We start from the raw sequence: 27,538 nt of genomic DNA, 5'->3' as shown, positions 1-27,538 counted from the left end.
TGTACCGCTCTATTGTACATTAAAATGTCTGGTTACCTACACGCAGTCCAAACTCCATTGAAAGAGTAACTTTATTGTACATTAAAATGTCTGGTTACCTCCACCCATTTCAAACTCCATTGAAAGAGTAACAATTTCACCATTTCATAATGGTTACCTACACCCAGTTCAAACTCCATCGAAATAATAACAATTTCACAATTTTATAAGTCTTTATTTGTGGTGGCAATGGCAACATGTTGCACATTTTTTTATGAAATTAAAAAGATGATTATAATTGGCATTACATGAAACCCTGTAGAGGAAAAGCAGGCCTAAACAAGTCGATTCTGTAAGAGTAATGTAAGAGTGCTTGCTGAACATTACAATTATATACAACAGTCGGACAACTCTATTGAATCTGTTCAGTGGAAATCAGTAAGATCCAAATAAATACGTCAGCACCTCCCAGCAATATTTAATTGTTCCAAACAGTAAAAGGGTTTCCCTTGCAAGTAAGAAAATACACCTAAAGGAATCTGAGGTCTTATATAATAACATTTGACAAATCACTGTCAAACCTGCCAATAATTTGATGTTGTATTTTATGTCCTTAATAACAGATTCAACAAAGTAACACAAAAAGACTCAGAAATAAGCCATAATCAACGGTGAATGCATTTTATTATTGGTATTATTCTAACGTGCTTTTTTGAGTAATTTAGAAACATGGCGTGTAAAAAATGGCCTTTTACATAGCAATGCATACTGCTAAAACTAGGGAAACAATGTTGATTTTTTTCGCATCAAAGTTGGGAGGGTGTAGCATCACCCTCCCAAAAAAATGTACAGAAAAGCAATGGGCCATTCTAAAAAGTCAATACCACCACAACTGTTTGGAAATTATACAAGGCTAAATGAAATGCAATTTTACATTTAACCAGAGATACACTAAAATGTCTAATCTGCAGCGAAGTGTTTTTTATATGTAGAAAACATTTTCCACTTTTATTTCTTCTTTCTTTATACAAAGTAATAAAAAAAAAAAGTAATGCAAGATGCGTCAAACAGATATCCACCAAGCATGGACCAGCTTCTACAGTTGTTCTGATGCTGGATCTGCTTCTACTTGCTGTCTGTCTCAGCCACCTTACTGGAAGGGAGTGGTGGAGATATCACAGGTGTCCAAAGCGTCTCCTCCTCCCAACCAGTCCCCTTCTTCTGCCAATACGCTCCTCTTTGGCACTTAAGCAGGCAGACTCAGTTTCTTTCCTTTGAGAACTGCAACAAGAGGCGGATAGGTTTATGTGTAACACAAAATGGACACATTAATTATATTGTATATTATACTTGTATTGGTGTGTAAATATTCAGAGTTTTGGCACCAGCCGCTAGACCTGACCTGACCAATCTAAGCCTAAAACTAGATCTGACCAATCTAAGTCTATGAGCATGAACTGATGAAGCCTACTTGGATGAGAGGCGAAACGTCTTCTAAGACAAACCAAACAGTCCAGTTGCGATCGAATAAATGCCCTGAGATTGCAATGACCTGGATAAATGAGAACATCCATAGACACGACACATTAATTATTGCTTTCCCCGATTACTATATTAGCAAGGCGCCCCATGGCAGTTTTTGTCAAATGTAACTGTGGACGAGCGTTTCATCAATCTCATCCCCAGCACACACACAATGAGCATCTGCATGTGTGCAAGCCATTGCATTGAAGTTGGCCAAGCTGCACATTTGCGCCAGCGCCTCTCCCTGCCACATCAAATCTATAAACCAATGCAAACACTGTTCTAGGTGCCATTTATGCTTGGTTTGAGTCAAGTTGGTTTGGGTTGTTTTGGTGCTGGCATTTATATATTTAGTTTGACCAATAATGGTGATAATTGCAGCTCAAAATAAGGGCAGATGTGACAGGGCATGCTGCTTTGGTAGTTGGTTCAGCGTTAAAAAGCATTAAAAGTCATTAAATGGACCTTGCAAATATTAAGGTCTTGTATGGCATTAAAAAAAAGCATTAAATACGATGTCCAAAGGAATTCGAAAATGTATTACAATCGTATGCCTGGGCAGATAATATATCAATCAAAACAAAATATTAATATTAACTTTAACTTTTTCCCATTTCTTCATCTCACACTTTCAAATAAGGTAAAAGAGATTTCACTTCTGTGCATCGCTGTTAGCACCCAAGTCTGTTTATTAATGGCATAATTAAAAGAGGGAGGTGAATCATTTTGTCTGTCACCTACAATCTTAGTCTTAGTTGGCGGAGGCAGCGCTGCAAGCTTTATTTACACACCCAGGATGCGGGTTGTCCCGATACAGGTACCAAAATGTATTTCAATACTTTTGAAAATTAAGGAAAACATACAAAACAATTATTATTGGCTTTAATGTCAATTAAAACATCTATGATACATTTAATTTAACATTTCTTATTGCACTTACAGAATAATTTTGTCATTAAATAAGATAGTGAACATACAAGACAACTTGTCTTAGTAGTAAGTAAGCCAACGGGTTGCAAGGCTCCTAATTTGGCTGCTGACGTATGCAGTAATATATTATGTCATTTCCCATTCTATTATTTTGTCAAAATTATATGGGACAAGCTGTAGAAAATGGATTATTAATCTACTTGTTCGTTCACTGTTCATATCTGGTTATTTTCTGTTTAAACATGTTTTATCTACACTTCTGTTAAAATGTAATAATCACTTATTCTTCTGTTTGGATACTTTACATTAGTTTTGGGTGATACTACAAGTTAGGGTATCAATCCAATACTAAGTAGTTACAGAATCATACATTGGTCATAATTAAAAGTTCTCCTGTGTCCATGGACATACTTCCTGAGTTTGTAAACAATACAAAAATTAAAATAGGTTTTAATAAAAATGATAAAGGATTATATTTATATAGCGCTTTTCTATTGACTAGATACTCAAAGCGCTCAGAGAAGTGAGAACCCATTATTCATTCACTCCACATTCACACGTAAGTAGGTGGTGGTAAGCTACATTGGTAGCAAGAGTTGCCCCTGGAGTAGACTAACGGAAGCGTGGCTGCCAATTTGCGAAAATCATCTTTTGTGATAATGAAAAATATTGACGTGATCATTGTAGTCTTGTTCTTGGTATCGTTACAATCAATATTTGTATAGATCCACCCTTTTGTTGACATTGAGGAGTGCTAGCTTGCTGTTAGCTATTGCATCCTCCTTCAGTGTGGAGTGAAGCATGTTTAGCTATTCCACATCCTGCATCGATGGTATTTGTAAGAAACCTACTTTATCTGTCGCCATGGAGGCGAGGATTAGTGATATAGAAGTAGCTAAAACACTACGGAGAAACGTTCTCAAATTTTTTTCACCGAGTACTACCTCAGTTAACACTTGGCTCTCCAAATACCACCAGAATAACAAACATTAAAATACAGTAGCATAGTAGGCTTAAGTATTTGTTAAAAACAAGGTAAAAGTTTTGATTGACAAGTATATTTAATATTTTTGGCCATTGTAACAATACACACAGTTTTAAACGGTAACACTGTGTTTGAATATAGATAAAAAAAACACTGTACCTAAATATTGAATTCAATCTTTGGCATACCACTGGATGGAGCCCGTGTACCGCTAATGGTACACATACCACTGTTTGAGATTTACAGCACTGCTTGCAAACTGGCACTTCAGTGTTTATAGCTCCACGTACTTTATCGTTAGTTTTTAGCCAAGTCTGTAAGATCAGTGTCCGATCATGGCTAAACGTTAATTTTGAAACTGCATTGGCCCCTTGTGGTGGAAAATTATAACAGTCATGACTTCCCTCTACATACTCAGATCTTCCTGAAATTTTTGATGGTGGGTTGGGTGGGACGCAACTGCATGACTTCTAGGGCACCAATATCTCTCCCTTGTGGTGGAACACTATAACTGTCGTTACTTTTTCACATGCTACATGCTGTTTGATGGTGGGTCAGAGTATTGGGTGGGATGCAACCAAATCTATGCAGTGGTGCCAGTATCACCCCCTTGTGGTGAAAATTGACAACAGCAATAACTTCCTTACACATACGCCACAATCTTCTGGAATTTTTGGTGGTGGGTCAGGGCATTGGGGAGGACGTGACCGCATGCGTGCCCGCCGACTCATGTGAACCCCACGTTGCAGGCGAGGGCCCGTTCAACGTTGCTCGCAGCTTTAATTTTAACTTGCTTCTCTGTAGTAGGTTTTCTTTTCTTTACGTTCATTTCTTGGTTATCGTGCCAGCCTAAGACGTTGACTCGGCAGGTTTCTAAACAACAAAAAGTATTCAGACCCCTTTAAATGTTTCACTCTTTGTTTCATTGCAGCCATTTTCTAAAATCAAAAAAGTTCATTTTATTTCTCATAAATGTATTTACATTCAACAACCCATCTTAACAGAAAAAAACAGAAATGTAGATTTTTTTTGTACATAAGTATGTACATAAGTATTCAGACGTTTGCTCAATACTTTGTTGATGCACCTTTGGCAGTAATTAAGTCTTTTTGAATATGATGCCACAAGCTTGGCACACCTATCTTTGGGCGGTTTTGCCTATTCCCGTTTGCAGCACCTTTCACGCTTTATCAGGTTGAAGGGAAAGCATTGGTTTTCATCCAGGATGTCTCTACATTGCTGCATTCATCAGTCCCTCTATTCTGACGAGACTCCCAGTTTGTGCTGCTCACAAACACCCCCACAGCATAATGCTACCACCACCATGGTTTACTGTAGGGATGGTATTGGTCTGGTGATGAGCAGTGCCTGGTTTCCTCCAAACATGATGCCTAGCATTCACGCCAAAGAATTCAATCTTTTGTCTTATCGACCAGGAAATTTTGTTTCTCATGGTCAGAGTATTTCAAGTGCATTTTGGCAAACGTTTTTTTTCCTAAGAAAGGACTTCCACTCATTCTGGCCACTCTACCATACTGGCCTGATTGGTGCAGAGATGGTTGTCCTCTCTCCACAGAGGAATGCTGTAGCTCTGACAGAGTGACCATCGGGTTCTTGGTCACTTACCTGACTAGACTAAGATGAATGCAGAATTGTACAGAGACATCCTGGATGAAAACCAAGGCTTCCCGTCCAACCTTTTGGAGCTTGAGAGATGCTGCAAAGAGTAATGGGCGAAACTGCCCAAAGATAGGTGTGGCAAGCTTGTGGCATCGTATTCAAAAATACTTGAGGCTTTAATTTCTGTCAAAGGTGCATTAACAAATTAATGATCAAAAGCTGTGAATACTTGTTTACATGTGAATGTTTATTTTTGATCAATTTGAAAATTTTTTTAAAAAAACTTTCATATTCTCACTATGGGATATTGTATTTTGACAACAATAATGGATTTATTCCATTTTGGGATAAGGCTGTAACATAACAAAATGTGCCAGAAGTGAAGCGCTGTGAATGTTTTCTAGATGCACTGTAGTTCTCCCTCCAGGAAAACCCCCACTCCGAACTACCCCATTTCTCTTCTTTTTCAAAAAAACATGTCACTGTGAGAAAAAGTCTAATGTGGAGTCCAATTTCCAGAAGCTAGAGGTAGATAACTATAGCTGGCTGCCGCCACGTTGAGGTCGAATGACAGCCAAGGATAACATGGAACAAAAATGCTTGAAAACTCGAAGTGCATTGGTTTTGATAGGTAAGCACTCAGACAAGCTGGTATCGATTAGCTTAGCATGTGCCAACTGTTGTCATTCCATGGATTTATGAAATAACGGAGCATCCACTCTCTCCACATTGTCTGAACATGCATTGGGACTCACCTTTTGTAACATACAAGTAGAAGAAGTCGCAGTAAAGGATGGTCTGCACCACCCCTGCAACAATGGCAATCATGTCGAAGAATCCCTCAAAGTAGAACCTCCATATCCAGTTGACCAGGTAGAGTGCTCTGTACAGTCCCAGGAAGAACAGGTAGTGTGTGGTGATGGTCTCAGCCTCGCCCGTCTTGCTGATCATGAAGAGCTGTGGCAGGATGGCCACAGACTCCAAGTAGATGGAGAAAGTCCACAGGATCTGCAGGCAGGACAAAGTGTTGAAGTCAGAACATATCCTTTTACACTGTTCAAGCTGGGATTTATTTACCTTTTTTACAGATCGCTTTACTTTATAAGGCAAGGCAAGTTTATTTATAGAGCACAATTCATACAAAAGGCAATTAATTCAAAGTGCCTGACAGAAAATTACAAGAATTTTCTTTTTTTATTTTCTAATAATGACACACAATTTAGGGACCAAGTCGTTCTGCCAGTATTTAGTAATTTTGTCCTAATCCATTACTGCGCATATACCAAAAATGACTATCGCAGTAATAACCTGTTGCTTCGTCTCCTGTTCATTACTTTCCACCGCATTTATGCACACAAAAACTGTATGAAAGTGTCACTTTAGACTAGTGCTTCTCAATTATTTTCTGCTACACCCCCCACAGGAAGAAGAAAAAATGTTGTACCTTTTCCACGCGCCGCCGCTACTCTAAATAGTATCATTTGTCAATAAAATTGTTATAAGTAAACCTTTGCATAACATTGTATCCTTAACATTGAAGAAATCAAAGGAAGAAATATAGATCAACTTACAAAAAACAATTTTAACGTAATAAAAAAGATTTCAAGTGCATCATGCAGTGTTTTCATGCATATTTGAACGCGTTATCGTAATGTCGTTAGCTTTAGCTACTATGCTAACAAGTGTCTGTGTTAGTATTATTAACTTACAACTGGCATTCCTTTTGTATTATTTCATTTTCACAAATTCCTCAGTAAATTCACCGAAACGTCACCGTGGAGTTACTGAGTGTTTAGCTGATTGGAGAGCTAGCTTCCGCAGCTAGTGGGTCCATGACGAGGACTTCTGTTTTGTATATTTATTTATTTATTTATTTATGTATGATCAGCTGTTTTGCTGCAGTGTTACAGGCACCATTTGGAAACAATTAAGGTGTGTAAGTAAACATTTAATACATATTTCTGTGTAAATAACTCATTTCACAATGTACAGTATATATCTGTGACTTATGGTGCGGTGTGAATATATGGAAAGATATTAATTTCTTCTCAAATTTAGTGGGTGCGGCTTATATACCTGTGCGCTCTATAGTCCAGAAAAACGGTAAATCCTTACATTAACTATAAACATTTGTTGACCACATTAAACCCTTTAATACTAAAAAAATATAATTTAATAAATGCAATAAATAATACATTTAAATTGATAAGCAACATTAACTCAAGAGCACAATATATGAAACACATTAACATACAAAACAAAAATGAATAAAACTATTTGTGATAACTTTTTTGTTCATCAAAATGAGAAAGTCAGGATTAATTGCTACAATAAGCAAGTCTTCTAGTGCACATCTTTTCGAAGCGGGGTTTGAAGCAGGATAATGATAAAGCAAGTTCCCCAGGATTATACACGCCGCTGGGCATCGCACCGCACCCCCCTATGGGACCCGCCTCACTAGTTGAAAACTGCTTTAGACACAGCCTATATCTCAGTTCTGAGAGTTTTGCTTTTCTTTTGAAGTTTTGCAGCATTGGATAATTTTCAACATAACAGAAGAGTGTGAGGGAAAATTCATAAATGGGTTATACTTGTATAGCGCTTTTCTACCTTCAAGGTACTCAAAGCGCTTTGACAGTATTTCCACATTCACCCATTCACACACACATTCACACACTGATGGCGGGAGCTGCCATGCAAGGCGCTAACCAGTAGCCATCAGAGGCAAAGGGTGAAGTGTCTTGCCCAAGGACACCACGGACGTGACTAGGAAGGTAGAAGGTGGGAGTTGAACCCCAGTAACCAGCAACACTCCGATTGCTGGCACAGCCACTCTTATCAACTTCGCCACGCCGTCCCGTTCATCAGTATTAGGTTTTTTAAATGCCTTGAAAAACTTCCTCTACAGTAAAAAAAAGGTTTTATGATGGCAATTATTTGAATATAAAACAGACTACTGCCATTATTTCCAACAGGAAAAATCATATCTAAATCTCTAGTTTGCCCCAAGAAAAAGTCAGGTTTATTTAACACCAGATCACAACAGAAGTAATTTAAGTATACATTTTATGTTTGAACAAACTAAATAGTCTTATCTTATTAATGTTATTTACATGACAGCGTGTGGCATCTGGCCAGGATCTTCAGCTCTCACTGGATCGGTTCGCAGCCGAGTGTGAAGCGACTGGGATGAGAATCAGCACTTCCAAGTCCGAGTCCATGGTTCTCGCCCGGAAAAGGGTGGAGTGCCATCCCCGGGTTGCGGAGGAGACCATGCCCCAAGTGGAGGAGTTCAAGTACCTCGGAGTCTTGTTCACGAGTGAGGGAAGAGTGGATCGTGAGATCGACAGGCGGATCGGTGCGGCGTCTTCAGTAATGCGGACGCTGTATCGATCCGTTGTGGTGAAGAAGGAGATGAGCCGGAAGGCAAAGCTCTCAATTTACCGGTCGATCTACGTTCCCATCCTCACCTATGGTCATGAGCTTTGGGTTATGACCGAAAGGACAAGATCACAGGTACAAGCGGCCGAAATGAGTTTCCTCCACCGGGTGGCGGGGCTCTCCCTTAGAGATAGGGTGAGAAGCTCTGCCATCCGGGGGGAGCTCAAAGTAAAGCCGCTGCTCCTCCACATCGAGAGGAGCCAGATGAGGTGGTTCGGGCATCTGGTCAGGATGCCACCCGAACGCCTCCCTAGGGAGGTGTTTAGGGCACGTCCGACCGGTAGGAGGCCACGGGGAAGACCCAGGACACGTTGGGAAGACTATGTCTCCCGGCTGGCCTGGGAACGCCTCGGGATCCCCCGGGAGGAGCTGGACGAAGTGGCTGGGGAGAGGGAAGTCTGCTTAGGCTGCTGCCCCCGCGACCCGACCTCGGATAAGCGGAAGAAGATGGATGGATGGATGGATGGATGGATGGACATGACAGCATGTCATTTGTAAATATAAAATGTATAATCTCCTCTCACATTAATTAAATGACACGTCTATTTTGACTTTGTGAACAAATTTGAAGTTGTTCTATTCCTTCTACTATAAATGTTTTTTAAATGCAACCGTAGTGGAGCAATTGCAATTCAGTCAGCTATGCTGCATGCGTACATGTAACGAGGGAACTTTGTATTGGACCTTGGTTAAAATGACTCAATATGACAATACATTTGCATAAATCCACTAATGTTATTGTCAAACTACTATCACATCAGTATAACGACAAGAAATTATGCTTAGGTATAGACTGAACACCTAACCTCCAAGGGAGAGAAGTCGTGGTTAACCAGAAAAGAAAGGCCGCCCACAGGAACAACGAGAAACTCCACCCGGAATGTGTCATGGTTTCCATCATAAGTTGCTTTGAACTTCATGTAGATCAGGTACACGGTGGCATATGCACATCCAATGTAGACCACCTGAAAGACACAGCCAACATGTTAAACAAACATGCACCCCTCCCACTGAGAGCAGCCAGGCAGAGAGGTCCACAAGAATTATAGTAATCTTTTAGTCAACAAGGGAGTGATAGCTCTGCAACCTAGTGTGTGCTCAGTGCATGGAGGAAAACCGAGGACATATGGCCCAGGATGAGCGAAGCGTTTCACCTTCATGGTTGTGTTGTAGAGGGAGATGAAGGATGTGAGCAAGTCCAAGTAGCGAGTTGTGAAGACCAAAGCAAATAAGACCTGACTCTTTCCAGAAATTCCTGAGAAGAGACAGCAAACATTTGTTTACATGCAAAGACTGAACTGTAACCTTTTTCATTATGAAGTTGGCAGCGGTGTGTCAAACTGAGAAGTGTCTAATATTTGGCAGTCTTGTATACCCAAAAAACAACAAGTACCCAAAAGTCATACTTAGGTAAAAGTAAAGATACCCACCAGGAAAATGACTCGAGTAAAAGTGGTTTTGGTTTTACAGGCGACCTGTGATGAATTTTGTCTTTTCTGACATATAACATATATATGTTGTTGCAATGTTGGATAGTCATGTTAAACAATGCCAAAGCGTCAAATCATAAGGTTAATGCATTTTGACATGAGCTTGTGCGTAGTGTTGGATGTTTTGCTGTCTGGCTACGTTGTCATGTCCCAGCGAGGTGGACGTACTTGGACATTAAGTAAAGTGCTCAGCCCGGGGGGGAGGAGCTGCGGGATGAGACCCCATCCCTGTACTTCAGGCTGCCAGGAAACACAAAAAAGGTAAAGTAACTTTTTGTATATAATCTTGGCTTGCGCATAGTACAAGAGACGTGCGACATGCAGTGACATAAATGCTGCTAAAACCAGCTTTTTTTATGCCTATTCTAATACTGATTGGCGAGTGTGAATGTACACTTAAATGTTGTAACCGGGTGAATCTATATAATGGTAATTAATTTTATTATCAACCATGTATGGAAAAAAAATAGAGACAGCTTTAAGATATAGATTTAAACAGTGTACATTTTCAAAAAATAATTTCATACTTTTGGAGAGAGTGTTGCATGGTTTAATTTGCAATCAGGGAACACATCCAGAATCGAACATTTAGCAGAGACTCAAAAAACTTTAAAAATATGACTGTGGAGTAGAATTTACACAACATTTACAACAAAGCATATCCAATACATATAATATAGCCCTCAAAGAAGTGTTATATATGTAGATTAAAGGCCTACTGAAACCCACTACTACCAACCACGCAGTCTGATAGTTTATATATCAATGATGAAATCTTAACATTGCAACACATGCCAATACGACTGGGTTAACTTATAAAGTGCAATTTTAAATTTCCAGCGAAACTTCCGGTTGAAAACGTCTGTGTATGATGACGTTTGCGCGTGACGTCAATGGTTGAAACGGAAGTATTCGGACACATTGTATCTCAATACAAACAGCTCTGTTTTCATCGCAAAATTCCACAGTATTCTGGACATTTGTGTTGGTGAATCTTTTGCAATTTGTTTAATGAACAATGGAGACTGCAAAGAAGACAGCTGGAGGTGGGATCGGTGTATTAGCGGCTGGCTGCAGCAACACAACCAGGAGGACTTTGAGGATAGCAGACGCGCTATCCAACGCAAGCCGCCAACCGCATCGATGATCGGGTGAAGTCCTTCGTCGCGCCGTTGATCGCTGGAACGCAGGTGAGCACAGGTGTTGATGAGCAGATGAGGGCTGGCGTAGGTGGAGAGATAATGTTTTTATCATAGCTCTGACGAGGTCCCGTAGCTAAGTTAGCTTCAATGGCGTTGTTAGCAACAGCATTGCTAGGCTTCGACAGGCGGCACAGCATTAACCGTGTAGTTACAGGTCCAGTGTTTGGTTCGGTGTCTCCTGATAGTAGTATTGTTGATCTGCTGTCTATCCTTCCAGTCAGGGGCTTATTTCTTTTGTTTCTATCTGCATTTAAGCACGATGCTATCACGTTAGCTCCGTAGCTAAAGTGCTTCACCGATGTATTGTCGTGGAGATAAAAGCCACTGTGAATGTCAATTTCGCGTTCTCGACTCTCATTTTCAAGAGGATATAGTATCCGAGGTGGTTTAAAATACAAATCTGTGATCCACAATAGAAAAAGGAGAGTGTGTGGAATCCAATGAGCCCTTGTACCTAAGTTACGGTCAGAGCGAAAAAAGATACGTCCTGCACTGCACTCTAGTGTTCCTCATCCACGAATCTTTCATCCTGGCTCAAATTAATGGGGTAATCGTCGCTTTCTCGGTCCGAATCGCTCTCGCTGCTGGTGTAAACAATGGGGAAATGTGAGGAGCCTTTCAACCTGCGACGTCACGCTACTTCCCGTACAGGCAAGGATTTTTTAATCAGCGACCAAAAGTTGCGAACTTTATCGTCGATGTTCTCTACTAAATCCTTTAAGCAAAAATAGGGCAATATCTAAAAATGATCAAGTATGACACATAGAATGGATCTGCTATCCCCGTTTAAATAAAAATAATTCATTTTAGTAGGCCTTTAAAATCATCATCCATCCATCCATTTTCTACCGCTTGTCCCTTTCGGGTTTGTAAGTCCCATTAATTTATTCAAACATCCATACAGTTACAATATGGTAATGGTATGTAACATATTTCCGGTTTCTCATTACAACATGTTCAAAAAGAAAAAGAACCACTGGCTAAAATCCATTCCGATAATTTAACTCCAAATGAAATTTTTTAAATTTGCTTTTTATTTAAGTGTTGAGCGTGCATACAAATGTTTTAAGTTAAATGTATCCTATTTGAAAGTGTTGTGTCAGAAAATGATTTGAGTTAGTAAGTTTATAAGTACCCACAAAAGTAAAGTTAACATAACAGAGAATACCTATAGTTTAGGCAGTGTAAAAACTGAACCTTAACGGATCATGACATTTGTGAAGGCAGAATCTGTTAGAGCAGGGCTGTCAAACTCATTTTAGATCGGGGGCCACATGGAGAAAAATCCACTCCCAAGTGGGCCGGAATGGTAAAATCCTGGCACGATAACTTAAAAATAAAGACAACTTCAGATTGTTTTCTTTGTTTAAAAATACAACAAACACATTCTGAAAATGTACAAATCATAATGTTGTTGGGTTTTTTTACACTTACATGCGGTTAATAGTATTATACCATTATTTGTCGTTATTTATACTTTCTGAATAAATTATGTGATAATGTTCATCCAACTCATTGGTGTTCATTTTCAATCTATCAAGATAAAAAATAATATCAAAACAAATTATAGAATGTTATTTATGTAGTTTGCTCATTTTTCTCGACTGATGTACTAACGTGGTTTATTTTTTTTATTTTTTTTACATATGTAGCAACATATATACAACAAATTGCTATTGTGACATCTAGTGGACACATTTAGAACAGCAGTTTCTTTCATTTAAAAATTTCGGCTCATTTTTATACTTAGCAAACTCCTCCCGCGGGCCGGATAAAACCGGTTCCTTGGGCCTTACGTTTGACAACCTTGTGTTAGAGTAATAGAGTATCGACGTCATTATATTGTGGAGGTGTCTCTAAAGACTATTTGTAGCGGATATTTTAGTATCAGCAGGTTCAAGACAGTCTGCATTTCCCCTTCTCTTGCAATAAATAAATTGTAAATAATCAAATGTAAATAATCAAATGTAGATACTTTTTCTTATTCTTTCTGATCTCTCTCTGTGTCCACTACTTGCTGTACATATCCTACCAAGTCAGACCTACACTGTTTCAATGTCCATTTCTCTGTTCTCAATTGTTGATGACTGAAGTGATGATAACAACCAAACCTAACCCCCAGCCCCCCCCCCCCCCCCACCCGCCCCTCCACATCCCACACCCCGGATTGTAAATAATTCAATGTATATACTGTGATGATTATCTTGTGTGATGACTGTATAATGATGATAATATATCTGATAGTATCTGTATCATGAATCAAAGTTTCAATCAAAGCAATCAACACAGTGGTGTGCCGTCAGGGCCAGCAAGGCCTTCTCTGCTGGCCTAACGTAACCAGAAATCATGATCATAATTAAAGATTAAAAAAAGCATTTTATTTACTTTCTCTAAATATCTAAAATTATTCATATTCTTTTCATGTCATATTATGCACTTTCAAGTGCTGTTGTTTTTAGTTTTAGTTTGTATCCAATCAGAATTCAGCTAGCTTATGTTGCCATGCAGTACGAAATCTGCCAGACGCCTTCAGAATCAACAATGCTGGCGTCCGTGGCTGTAAATGAACGGGGCGGGGACATACAGGTGATAGACAGTTGCAATAGCTGATCAGGTCACGAGTTGTTGTCAGTAAGGCCTTCTAGATGGCCTCACGTTGAACGTGACATGTACGCGTCCTGTGATTGGATACTCAACGGGACCGTTAGCGGATGGATTTGAGAACACAAGAGTTGAGAGACAGTTGCGATAGGCAATCAGATCACAAGTTGTTGACAGTAGCTGTTCTGTTACAACTAAAAGTTGTAAACTCTTGTAAAGTGTGTCATGCTTGTCATTTAATTAACATTGTTACATGTGTATTTGTCGCCATCATGTGGTCAGGGCAGTTAAAATATCTTTGAATCAAACTTTCTTGACGGGAAGTTCCATAAGGCAAGCAGATACATTAACGGTATATGTTTTAATTGCTGATGCTTTATAATTTATTTTTAAATGCGCCAGAAAATAACCTGTTTTGTAAACTGTTGATGTGTTTCCAATGCACAGTAGTGCGTACATGTGTTCTTGTGTAGTATTTCTCCAGCAATTATCATGTGGTGACATCAATAATGGCATTTTGAGAGGTAATCATTGAAGTCAAAGATCACTGAAGGCCTAGGTGGGAAACGCATGGCCCGCCACTGCAAATGACACATGATTTGACACCTTTGATCACCGGAACGACGGGTAATTAAAACAAAATTATAGATTAGTTAACATTGCAAAATATCTGTCCATTTTAAAACCATGCATCACGTATATCTGTCATTTCACATGCTTCGGGTTGCTGCCACGTCATAAGAGTCAGTTGAAAGGCAATTACCATGAAACAAAGTTAATTACCACGAAACAAAGTTAATTACCATAAAAACAAAGTTAAAATTACCATGAAACAAAGTTAATTCTAAAAACAAAAAAAAAAGTCCAAACATGACGCCTCAAAGCACACACACACACACACACACACACACACACACACACACTTGTCCAAAGAGTAACAATTTTAAGGGGTTTTGTCGCAACAACGACCAAAGCTACTTTGCAACAATAAAAAACAAACATTTTTGGATAATTGTTGATTCGTTGTGAGTTGATATATTATATAGCTTATATACTGAGATATGCGACTCATTTTAGACAAGGCACACCTGTAACAGAACATGTTAGCAGGCGAGCTAACACTCGCCGACGAGCAGCTGTCGAAATGCTGACTATCACTAACATGAGTAACACGCTACTAACACGACAATGAGTGAGGTCAACTCCACTATTTCAGTGAAGATGTTAAATAGCTCGAACTTACCCGCACAGGACCTGGTTTTCCATATTTTTAGCAGCAGAATGATGATGGCTGCTAAATGGGAGAGATCGCCGGTTAGTCTGAAAATATTCATGTTGCGGAGAGCTGCAGCAAAAATAAGACAAACTCAGACAATGCCCTTAGGTATGTATTATCTCCTCTAGTAGGAAATTGGTGTTTTTAGTTTTGGGAAGGCAAAAAATAGGAGAATTGAGTAACTGTAGGTCGCTGCGATGAGGGGAAAATGGCGAGTGATACGCGACGTGGCTGGGGGAGGCGGCCAAGAAGGCAACAGCGAATAGGAGATCGGAAACGCTTTCGGGTCTGACCAATCAAAGAAGAGGTCTGCTCAACCGGAATTGTGTCGCGAACAGCGTTGCGTTCAGGTCATGAGAAAAATAGGACATATTTGTTTCAGGTGGATAAAGTAACACGTAATATTATATTATGTTGTTTTACACCTCGAATGACATTTTAACAACGTAAGTGGTTGGACATCTCGCAATACATTTTGGACCACTACAAAACAGCAAACAATGGATTTTTTAAAAATCTCAACAATAAAGACAAGTTAGACTAGCTAACTTAAAGGGGTCCAAAGTGCGGCCCCGAGGCATTTCCAGCCAGCAGTTCGTTTTTTATTAGTCCTCTGCATATTTGAACACTTTAGATAGGCCTAGATATTACACTATTTTGTTTTGTCAACTGTATCAAAGAAGCTAAGATAGGGCTGTTTTTATCAGAGATCTTAGCATATATAGAGCTATATGTATAAGTGTGGCAGGCAAACAATAAATATAACTATGGGATAGGTTGATTGGCTGGCAACACTAATTGGCCCTAGTGTGTGAATGTTGTCTATCTGTGTTGGCCCTGCGATGAGGTGGCGACTTGTCCAGGGTGTACCCCGCCTTCCGCCCGAATGCAGCTGAGATAGGCTCCAGCGACCCCCCGCGACCCCGAACGGGACAAGCAGTAGAAAATGGATGGATGGATGTATTCGTAAATATACATATATATAAAACCTCATATATTAAGCTTATGATACGCTTATTTAATTGTTCTTCCCTAGTGAGTAGCACCACTGGCTGAAAAATGAGCAAAAGAGGAAGTATAAACAACCAAATAAGTGGACTTATTTTAGCTTTAATAGAGTGGATGGGGGAAAAGCAGTCTGTAAATTGCAGTTGTTTCATCCATATAAACTGTATATATGGATATCTATGCCATAAGTTGCTAAAAGCAATATATTTTAGACTTAGACAAACTTTACTGATCCACAAGGGAAATTGTTCCTTTTTTATTAATATAGTATTATTATCAATCATGGCAGTGTTGCTATATCAAGATATTGTTATTGGTAACCATGTGTCACATATCGTATCCCGAGATTCCCAGCCCAAATTGGTTTTAGCATCTTTAATCATCCTTTTGAGTTTTAGTTACAACCCTTACTGGACAAAGTTATGAAACACCCTTGAGCTGGATAGTTGCAAAATGTAAAGAGCTTTTTATTTGGGAACTTAATGTACTCTTTTAACACAAATATTCACCAATTTTTGGCATGATTTAATGCAGCATTGTGCAGTGACAACAGACATTCACATAACGCTATAAAAAAGGAAAAAATTTTCACGTAAGTATTAAAAAAAAGACGCCAGAAAGACACTTGGGTCTTGGACCCCAAATGTCCCCATTATGTGCTAAAAGATACTTTGATACCCGACTTGGCTCAAATTATTATTCTAGACGCCACGGTGATTCATTTATGTCTTTACATGTGTTCACTATACAGTACAGAATAAATCATGTAAAAACATAAAAATAACAAATATTTGTTGATTCCAATTTGGCTTTACAATATGTATACATACATTTTTAATTTCACATTTGATGCAGAATAAGGAACCGCATACTTAAAGAACCACAACTTTCCGCAAACAGACAGTACTGTATGTATACACAGGCCACGCACACACACAACAATTTGACATTATGTAAAACCTGAGCTCCTCCGAGATAAATAAACAATGAGTCAGTTCTTTCAATGGCTACCAACCAAGAGAGAGTTGATTTTGACAAAATTGGTGCTTTTGTTCATCATTGATGTGATTTTTCAGTCGTGTCTGAGGCCTTCAGGACAAACACTGCATCATCCAGAACATAGTAATCCTCATACATGTCCCCTTCACAGATGTACGGCAAGCGGCTCACTGCCTCCACCTCAAAGCCCTCCATTTGGAAAAGGTCACGTGACAGGCTGGTGACTTGCTCCTCCCACGTCTTCCCGTGTATGATCAGGTGTTCTTTGGGACGCTGCCATGTCCCTCCTTTAGGGGAATAAACAGAGCGGGTAATTCAGTGGTATTCATTCAAATTTATCGAATGGAGCTACCCAACTGACCGATTTCCACCCAAGCTTGGAAGGGAAGAACAGCGGCCAGGATGAGTCGTCCCGTGTGCGGAACGAGTGATCGCCGGATGGCCCGTAAGAGAAGCAAAGGATCGTCGCAGCGGTCCAGCAGGTTTAGACAACTGATCACATCGAATTGAAGCCCACTCTGCTGCCACTCGTCTATACCCAGTAATCTGTGGACGGTGGGCAAACGTAAAATTCAGCGGCGCAAGAACTGATCAGCAATCTATAAAATAAGATGACTTATCAATGACTCAATTAGACAATTGTTATAAATACTATTTTAAATCTGCTTTGAGGGGCTGATTAAAAAAAATGCATTTATTTTACTTCAATAACTTTGGTGTTATTGTGCACATGCCAAGATTAGATGAAAATAATACTTTATCCTAGCTTCTCTTTTCTGTTTCCTCAAACTAAGTAGTAATGTTGCAATGGTTTCCTCGTTCTTTGTCAGAATTTAGTTGCTTATCCAATTTCATGCTTGCACATGTTGACAAGGCCATCTAAAATGTGGACAAATAAACATAAAAGTCTGTCAATCTGTGACATGGGGCTGGGCGGTATGACTGAAAACTGTATTGCGATATATGTTTTTTATATTATGGAGAATTATTGATATTTTTATGACCTACGGAAACTATGGACCAGGGCAAAAATACATTAAATGTTAAGATTTGTATTTAAAATGTAACCTTCCTCTGATTATAATCCCTCAGCTATCAAGGCAACAAGGGAAGGAAATGTCAAAACAACCATGGAAAACACTCACAATTCTAAAATAACAGTAAAAACTTAACAATAACCTATTTAAATGAAGGTGCAAAAATAAAAGAATGCGTAAGAAATGCTTGAAGTGTAACAAAATAGCACAAAAGTGTGAAAATGTAAACTTGGAGAAATGGGAGCGTAGTAGCTATTTCGACTGGCTACCTCCTGTCCACGAAGTAGCTCTAATACAACAACTCGTTGAGTCGGCTGGGTGTCAACTCAAATGCTGCTCCCCATCTCCATCAACATATTTAAATCAGAGAACAAATTTGCATAAACATCCCTTCCTGTTCAGCTCACGTACAGGCGGAAGTTGCAAACCTTCAAACTAAAGTACAGTTACAATTACTCCGTAACTCTTCCCTGATACCGCACATATTCCTTAAAATTAAATTACATCACAATAACACAATATGAATAATGCCTTTTGCAGCAAATGGTTCACTGCCAGGAAGTTACGTGATCTGTGTAACATTTAATTTGGTCTGTTATTCCTATTTTAGTATGGAAATGAATTTATTTTGTGCAGTTATTATTTAAATGTTGTTGGACTAAATTATTATTTTAAAGTAGCACACTTGTTACATGTTATTTATTTTGTTCATACATTCCTGCACTTTAGTTCCTACCTGTTGTTTCTGTACATCCGAATAGGGAACGGACGAGGGTTGAAAAGAAAAGATGAGTGCGGCGAAGGACTACAGTCCGTTAGAAGAAATACAAAAAACTGCCATACTGCCGAGGTGACTTTTTCTCAGTCATTCTTAAGTTTCTTTTTTAACTCCATGCGGAGAAGTAACAACGAGATAACAAGATGGCGCAACCAAGCGATTGGCTGTTAAGCGTGTCTCTCCCATTGCTCACTGACCACTTACTGCTTTTGTTCATGCAACCAACCATGCTTCATTCTTTCCGGTTTCTTCTGACCAAAAAGTACATATATGATATCGATTACGTGTCTATCGTGATATATATTGATATCGTTTAATTGGACCAGCCCCACTGTGACATCACAAATGGCCCAGAAAAAGGAAAATCATCGTAGGGCCCTCTTTAAAGGGGAACAACACTTTTATTCCAATTTTGCCTATCATTCACAATCATTATGAAAGAAATGACGACAGATGGATTTAAAAAAAAAAAAAGCATTCCAAATATTAAATAAACTTAAATACATGTCTGCTTACAGCAGAGCCAATGGGAGATCCTCTATTCCGCCCATAAAATCAGATAAATAACCATTCAAAAAGCGCCAACAATACTCCATTTACATTTCGTGACGTGAATATTAACCAAGTGTTAGTGATATTGTTATTATAAGCACTAACGCAGACAAACTAGAACTGTAGAACTTGCACCTGGCTCGCTGACAACAAGCTATCCATACACTTGGGTAAAACAGAATCCATCCTGTTTGGGTCCCACATCAACCTTAAGAAAGTCAATGACTTCACCATAAAAGTGGGTGACATTGTTATCACCAGGAAAGATGAGGTCACCTACCTAGGTTCCATTCTAGAGGCTAACCTTTCCTGTGATAAAATGGCAACCAAGGTAATCAGAAAGGTTAACCAACGAACGAGATTTCTCTACAGAATCTCCTCTCTGGTAAACAAAAGCACATTGAGGATTCTGGCGGGAACTCTCGTTCAACCCTTTTTCGATTACGCATGCACCTCCTGGTACCCTAGCACCTCCAAAACCCTCAAATCTAAACTCCAAACATCTCAGAACAAGCTAGTCAGGTTACTTCTAGACCTCCACCCCAGATCCCACCTCACTCCTACCCACTTCTCTAAAGTGGGCTGGCTCAAGGTGGAGGACAGAGTTAAACAACTTGCACTGAGCCTGGTCTATAAAATCCACTACACCTCCCTGATACCGAAGTACATGTCAAACTACTTCCTTAACGTAAATGACCGCCATAACCACAACACCAGGGGGAGCTCCACTAACCACGTTAAACCCAGATTCCGAACTAACAAAGGTCTTAACTCATTCTCTTTCTATGCCACATCAATGTGGAATGCGCTCCCAACAGGTATAAAGGAAAGGCCATCTCTATCCTCCTTCAAAACCGCACTAAAAGTTCACCTCCAGGCAGCTACAACCCTAAACTAACACCCTCCCCGGATTGCTAATAATCAAATGTAAACAATCAAATGCAGATACTTTTTCTTATGCCTTCTGATCTCGTTCTCTCTCTCTCGCTCTCTTTCTCTCTCTCTCTCTATATGTCCACTACTTGCTGTCCATATCCTACACCCCACCCCCTCCACACCCCTGATTGTAAATAATGTAAATAATTCAATGTGATTATCTTGTGTGATGACTGTATTATGATGATAGTATATATGATAGCATATATCTGTATCATGAATCAATTTAAGTGGACCCCGACTTAAACAAGTTGAAAAACTTATTCGGGTGTTACCATTTAGTGGTCAATTGTACGGAATATGTACTTCACTGTGCAACCTACTAATAAAAGTCTCAATCAATCAATCAATCAAACTACAGCGGCGCCGTGATCACTTCCTGTGTCCTTATGTTTACATCATCGAGTGTTCTGCTATTTTCTCACTTCCTTGCTCCCTGTAAATTTATTCTAGATCATAAATCATGCATCTCACCTGGAAAGTAGATGGCTGAGGATATAATCCGACAAATTGGGACACTTAGACAGCCATTTAGGACCTGGAACTGGCGAGAACGACACAAAAAGAGCTTGGTCCCCCTGCGCCCCACCCCATTTCCTTGCAAGGATTATGAGACATTTTTCATCTAAATGGGAATATATGAACATCCCAGCAGTCGGCATCCTAAGGCAGCAGACATTGTACAGTAAGTGATGTTTTATTATGTTTGTTGGCTCTTAAAGTCTGCAGTGAGCAGAAATCAGTGATGAGGAATGAAAAAAGCAAACGCTGTGATGCGTTTTTTAAATTAATGTGCTGCGTATGCTTAAAATGATCAAAATGTGTAAATATTAAATGTTATTATACATGTTACTACATTACATACACTACCGTTCAAAAGTTTGGGGTCACCCAAACAATTTCGTGGAATAGCCTTCATTTCTAAGAACAAGAATAGACTGTCGAGTTTCAGATGAAAGTTCTCTTTTTCTGGCCATTTTGAGCGTTTAATTGACCCCACAAATGTGATGCCCCAGAAACTCAATCTGCTCAAAGGATGGTCAGTTTTGTAGCTTCTGTAACGAGCTAAACTGTTTTCAGATGTGTGAACATGATTGCACAAGGGTTTTCTAATCATCAATTAGCCTTCTGAGCCAATGAGCAAACACATTGTACCATTAGAACACTGGAGTGATAGTTGCTGGAAATGGGCTTCTATACACCTATGTAGATATTGCACCAAAAACCAGACATTTGTAGCTAGAATAGTCATTTACCACATTAGCAATGTATAGAGTGTAATTCTTTAAAGTTAAGACTAGTTTAAAGTTATCTTCATTGAAAAGTACAGTGCTTTTCCTTAAAAAATAAGGACATTTCAATGTGACCCCAAACCTTTGAACGATAGTGTATATACGTACATCATGTATATAAAACCCTAATGGAGGTGCTTGGATGTTTTCTTAGGGGCTTTATAGGCAGAATTGAACGGCTCCCAAGCGGACGTTTGATCACATTTATTTAATAGTTGGAATTTATAAAAAAAAATACATCCATTGTCATGTCTCTCATAATGAATGTGAACGTTAGGCAAAATTCCCCCCAAAAAGTGCAGTTTCCCTTTAAGAAACCAAGTTTCAGTACCCTACCCATCCTTAATAAGTACAACCAGTGGACAGGTTGGCGATATTTAAAGCTTGTACTCTATGAACTAAAGAAGTTAATTGTGTATATGAATATGTAGAATTACGGGAAAAGTTGTAATTATTTGAATGTGTAACATTGTAATAAAACTGAATGTTTTCATAATAGAACGGAAAATGCTTTTATTGTCATTAAGAACAACAAAATTGTGGAATACTGATGGCAGCTGTAATGTGAAAACAGCTAGTGTAGAAAAAATACATTCATTTCAATTGGATTTTTTGGGTACGTAAAATGTGGAATTCTCGGAAAGCCATACATGTTTCTTTTGTTGGTGATAGATACCCTAATGTTTTTAATAATTTGAAAAATGTGCAAATGGTAAGAATTCAGATTAAAGGAGATTAGGTTTAGGGAAATTTTGGAACTCCTGAAAAAAAGCCATGAATTTTTGGGATGTGAACAATTGATATACTTAAGGTTTTCATGTGGGAATGGTTTGAATGGGTTGAGCAATGTGGAGGTAGTTGAATGTCAAAAAAAAAGAACAAAATAAGAATAACAAAATAATTTTGGCCCTGATGTGACTTTCAGTTGAATCCAAAAACTCAAAATAATCCATAAGTAAAACCGACCACATTCGGAGGCATAGTAAACATATGTCATTTAATGAATGTGATTGCTACTGTCGCAAATAATAACAGCTATCACCTTATGATCAGAAGAACCTCAAATAAGACTAGAAAACATCCACAAAGTCAGGGAAATTGAAGTACAATAGCAGAATAGAAGTGATAGGACAAGCAAACAGGTCGTATAACGAACCATCAATATGCTCGCAGGCAAGAGGGGCAGAAGAACACGCTATGAATGTTCTAATGTAAATACGCACCCAGTGTTGATGTGTGATGAAATTACTCACTAATCATTCAGACCTGTGCTTGCTTGCAAAAAATAATCAAACAGAAAGAAAAATTTTGAATCTCACCTGAAATTCCTCCTTTGAAGATGCCATTTCATTGGTGGCGAGATTTCAGTGGCATAGACCTCTTGGAAGTGGCCTCGCATCATTTCTGTAACGGCACCATCACCGGCGCCAAGGTCCAGGAGTCTTGGGGCCGTCCAGCCTGGGTCTATGTTAAGAAGTCGCTGAAACTGCTCCACAGAAAACACAAACATGGAGCCGCGACCCAGAAACCTGAGTAAGAGTGCGGCATGTCAGTCAGACTGAACACTTCAGGTGAAACTAAGGCCCTGTTCAGAAAGGAACATTTTGTTTTTTCCGGGTTGACAACAGATATACATCCACACAGTGTCAGCTCAACACTGAGTCATGTCCGGACAGGAACGCGTCATGATGTAATACAATGCCTCGCCACAAGTGGCGCTGTAAGCAGACACAAACAGGGACGTCGGAATAACTTCCTTCACTACTATTGATATCACTACAGTGTAGATCAGACCTGGCCAAATTAAGGCCCAAATAATTGTTTTAGATCTTTATGATGGAAACTGAGGCTGCCATTATGATGTGCAGTGATGTTTTCAAATTACCGTAAGTCTTGAACTATACAAAATATTTCAATTGTTGGAATCTGCGCTTTTGCATGATATACTAGTTACTATGGTAATCTAAATCACAGCAGCTCAAGACAAGGTTGTTTTTCCAGAGCAGCCAGCCTGAAATGCGGGTGTCAGGGACAGACGCGGAAGGAGATTTTTACAACAAAGTTCTAAAGTTTAGTGATGTATCAGATTGTTGGTGGGTTTTTGTTTTATCCTTTGCGTTCATATTTTGCTGTTTGTTGCATTTTTGTTGCGTTTTGCTTGATTGTAAAATATGTCGATCAAGAGGGGATGTGACGTTTATATGTTGTCAATATTCAGTGTTTTATCGTTCATAGTTAATATTCTAAACCTCACATTCCTTATTTTCATGTAGGTTGTCTCATTCAGTAAAAAAAATATATATTCCGTTCTGTTTTAAGGCAGTCTGTCATAACGTTTTTAGCATTCAATCAGACATTATTGTGAGGTTTTGCATTAGTGTTCCTAAAAAATAGATATACCGGCCCCCAGACACATTTTTTTCTCTAAATTTGGCCCCCCGGGTCAAAATAATTGCCCAGACCTGATGTAGATGGTTAAAAAAACCCCGTCCTGAATAAGAATATAACCGTAAACGGTATACTGATAAACCGTGGTAAAATTCCAGACGGGTAGTAATACCATTTAAACGTTTAATTATCGAAAAAATGTCATTTATCGATGCATTTTAAGCAACACTGCTTACTTCCCGGTCGCCGCATGCGCACCAGCGCCGTTTGGCACGAGAAAACATGGCGCAAAGCAACTACACCTTGGAGTAAACGGAGCCGAATGCTTTGTTTCACTTTATTTCCCTCGCTTCACTTTCATAGTATAGAATCTCGGCGTGCATTTAAGAGCGCAGTGCTTACGAATGTAGACAATATTGGGAAACAAACCTGTTTGTCCCACACTAAAATTATACATGGGAGGACAAAAATATTTGATGTTGCTTTCATTTTCTCCACACAGTGTCCTCCTGAGACTTAATGACGTGGGGAAACATGCAGCAGGCCACAACTTGTTTATAAAGTCTTTAGTTTGTTTACTGGGATGCTCACTCGTCCTTTAATTAACTGCTAACTTTGTCAGTGTTCTATCGACATCAATGCTACAGTTACTTCTTATGGCCATCAGATGCCATCTTGCACTATTCTTACATTTATTTTCATTGTTTATCTCTTATATCCATAAGGTGCAATTATAAAGGTAATCATTTTAAAGGTGGTTTGTTTTTTAATAAAACTTGGTTGAAACATTTCAGTATGAGTACTTTTGAAACTTTTGAGCACATTTAGAAATACAGCAGTAATAATGATAACCATGATAATTTTGGTCACAATAACCGAGATAAGAAATGTTCATACCGTGACATCCCTAGTCCTGAAATAAATGCAATTCTGGGTAACTGAGTGGCCACAGAAGTGTGCTCCTAATATTTATTTTTAGCTCTGATGAAACCTAGGTAGCTCGTCAGCTCCCAACACCATCAAACATGAAGAAGAGATACAGTATGACAGAAGATTCTTTATCCAGTCCAACTCCCCTGATTCTCCAGCTTCCATCATTTTGCCTCCTTAAGTGGTCAAACAATGCATACTTTTGCAGATAGGTTTGATCATGCTTTTAATCTTGAAGAAAGAAAATAGGTCGGAGCCATATGCTAGATGCTAATGCTACCTTCAGCAATGATGCACACAATGATAAAGCACTTGTTCTTCTGGTAGTGTGTATTATTATCATTGTGTGTTTGTATGGAGAAAAACATGTTTTATGCAACTAAACAACATGCAGTATTCTCACGGGAATGAGGCAAATATACAACCTTACCTACTGTACCAGTTTTAAACATGTCGTAGTTCAAACCCTCTTAAAGAAACCTGGTTTGTACAAATCTGGTTTAGCTCATTCTAGGCCCAATTCTGAGATGCCCTTCCTCTCAATGATCTTGGAGAAGATTGTTTTTACCCCGTTAACACTTTTTTATATTCTAGAGGTCTTTTAGTCTGGATCTAGTCTGAGTCAGCATGACTAAGACTTTTAATGAAATCCTCCGAGCAACTGATCTCGGGGATCACATGATTTAGTCTTACTTGTTATAAAAGCAGCATTTGATAAGGAGGGCCATAATATTTTAGTTGCCCACTTTCAGCATCAAGTGGGGATCTTTGGTACTGCTTTGAGTGGTTTGAATGTATATTTACCAAATAGAACCTTCTATGTAAATGTTGCTGGCACAGAATATTCTGTTGCTCCTGTGGTGCCACACAAGGCTCAGTGGTAGGACCACTACTTTTTTTCCCATTTATTTACTGCCACTGGGCTCAAGCCTAAAAAGGCATGACATTTTTTTCCACCGCTATGTCGATGACAGCCAAACGGGTTTTCCTTTAAAGAAAAAACTTGTCTCTACGGCGCAGCCACTTCTAGCTTGCCATGACAATATTGAAGCTTGGATGGATGGACCCAAATTTTTTTAAACTTAAATGAAATTAAAGATTGAATATACAGTTTTTGGACCCAGTGGTATCTGTGAGTCTCCCCCGTGTTGACATAGGCCCCTTGGTTATGAGAAATCCTGGATGAAAACCAACACTTCTCACCCAACCTGATAAAGCTTGAGAGGTGCTGCAAAGAGGAATGAGCAAAACTGCCCAAAGATAGGTGTGCCAATCTTGTAGCATCGTATTAAAAAATACTTGGGGCTGTAATTGCTGCCAAAGGTACATCAACAAAGTATTGAGCAAAGGCTGATTAGAAAATTGCAAAAAAAAAACTTGTAATTATGGGGTTTTGTCTGTGGAATTTTGAGGACAAAAATTGAGTAATTAAATTTTGGAATAAGGGTGTAACATAACAAAATGTGGGGAAAAAATGAAGTGTAGTCAGATGATGGAAAACAACTGCAGGAGGAGGAAGAAGAAAATTGCAAAAAGGAAAGTGATCACGCTGCACACACGAATGACCAAAGATTATGTAAAAGTCGCAAACAGGTCGCATTGCCGTATAGACTGCAGTCACATTTGAAAAGATCAGATTCCAAAACGGATTCTGATGCTGCGAAAAGATCAGATTTTAGGCACTCTGGAGCGATTGGACTGGAAAAAGAATATTTGATCGGTGTCACTTAAGGGCAAAAAAATCAGATTTGGTGTCCAGCAGTGTTGTCACGATACCAATATTTTGGTACCGGAACCAAAATTATTGGGTGGACCGGTACTTTTCAGAGGCGGTATAGTACCGAATATGATTCATTAGTATTGCGGTACTATACTAATACCGGTATACCGTACAACTATAATGTCCAGTGTAAAAGGAGCCTTTGACCACTTTTAACACCAATCTTACAAACCACTTTACTTACTAGCTTTTAACCCAACTACCTTTTATTTGACTTATTGTTGTGCAGCTGGGATAGGCTCCAGCACTCTCAGCGACTCTGTAAGGGAAAAAGCGGTAGAAAATGGATGGATGGATGGATGGGTTTTAAGCTCATTTGTGTCCGATCTTTATATTCCCAAATATATATTGTACTTTTGTTTTCAATTATATCTGTATTTTTATATCCTTGCTTTCATGCTGACCTATATTTTACTTATTTGTGGTGTATAGCTCTTTGTTTCTCAACGGTGGTTGTTTTTAAAAGGGCTCTACAAATAAAGTTGGTATGGTATGAAAAAGTAGTGGTTTGTTTGTTCACATGATAACGACAAATAGGCATTAACGGACTTTCCTGCCACTTTCAGGCCACCCAGAACACCGTCGCCGTGTGGATGAAAGGCTGAATGCTTTACTGTTCCCACCTAAAAACGTTCCCATGTGGCCAGACGGGCCTGTACTGTTGGACTCACCCATTGATGGAGGTACGTGACACCACAGGCGAGAGAACAGTTGATACAAAGGAATGGTAGAGTTGAGTGAACAGCCAAGTAGACTTCTCCACGCTCTGCTTGAGGAAAGCCGTGGTGCC

General features: G+C 39.2%; 2 protein-coding genes across 5 annotated transcripts in view; both read right to left on the bottom strand.

Annotated features, from left to right (window-relative positions):
* Nucleotides 1-646: 646 nt before the first annotated feature.
* On the bottom strand, nt 647-15,301 carry kdelr2b (KDEL endoplasmic reticulum protein retention receptor 2b). The gene is made up of 5 exons (XM_062056448.1): nt 15,016-15,301; nt 9,634-9,734; nt 9,286-9,444; nt 5,794-6,046; nt 647-1,260 (listed from the first exon to the last, which is right to left on the bottom strand). The coding sequence occupies exons 1-5, from the start codon at nt 15,104-15,106 to the stop codon at nt 1,226-1,228; spliced, it is 639 nt and encodes a 212-aa protein (XP_061912432.1). The 5' UTR covers nt 15,107-15,301; the 3' UTR covers nt 647-1,225.
* A 1,201-nt stretch (nt 15,302-16,502) lies between these two features.
* mettl9 (methyltransferase 9, His-X-His N1-histidine) overlaps nt 16,503-27,538 on the bottom strand; it is a 13,371-nt gene continuing 2,335 nt past the window's right edge. For all 4 annotated transcript variants that reach the window (XM_062056442.1, XM_062056441.1, XM_062056444.1 and 1 more), the window contains 4 exons: nt 27,420-27,538; nt 22,970-23,179; nt 17,417-17,601; nt 16,503-17,342 (listed from right to left, as the gene is read on the bottom strand). The exon at nt 27,420-27,538 is cut by the window's right edge and continues 72 nt beyond it. In XM_062056442.1, coding sequence (XP_061912426.1) covers nt 17,113-17,342; nt 17,417-17,601; nt 22,970-23,179; nt 27,420-27,538 — 744 coding nt within the window. In that variant the 3' untranslated portion in view covers nt 16,503-17,112. The remainder of the gene's footprint in view (nt 17,343-17,416; nt 17,602-22,969; nt 23,180-27,419) is intronic.

The sequence above is a fragment of the Entelurus aequoreus genome, linkage group LG08 (genome assembly GCF_033978785.1).
Source record: "Entelurus aequoreus isolate RoL-2023_Sb linkage group LG08, RoL_Eaeq_v1.1, whole genome shotgun sequence".
Lineage (NCBI taxonomy): Eukaryota > Metazoa > Chordata > Actinopteri > Syngnathiformes > Syngnathidae > Entelurus > Entelurus aequoreus.
This window is presented reverse-complemented; position numbering and strand designations above follow the sequence as displayed.

Coding starts and splice junctions, on each gene's coding strand:
- kdelr2b (XM_062056448.1), bottom strand. CDS start 15,106: ATGAATATTTTCAGACTAACCGGCGATCTCTCCCATTTAGCAGCCATC. Junction 9,445..9,633: donor TCTACAACACAACCATGAAG/GTGAAACGCTTC, acceptor TGTGTCTTTCAG/GTGGTCTACATTGGATGTGC. Junction 6,047..9,285: donor ACGACTTCTCTCCCTTGGAG/GTTAGGTGTTCA, acceptor TCCTGCCTGCAG/ATCCTGTGGACTTTCTCCAT.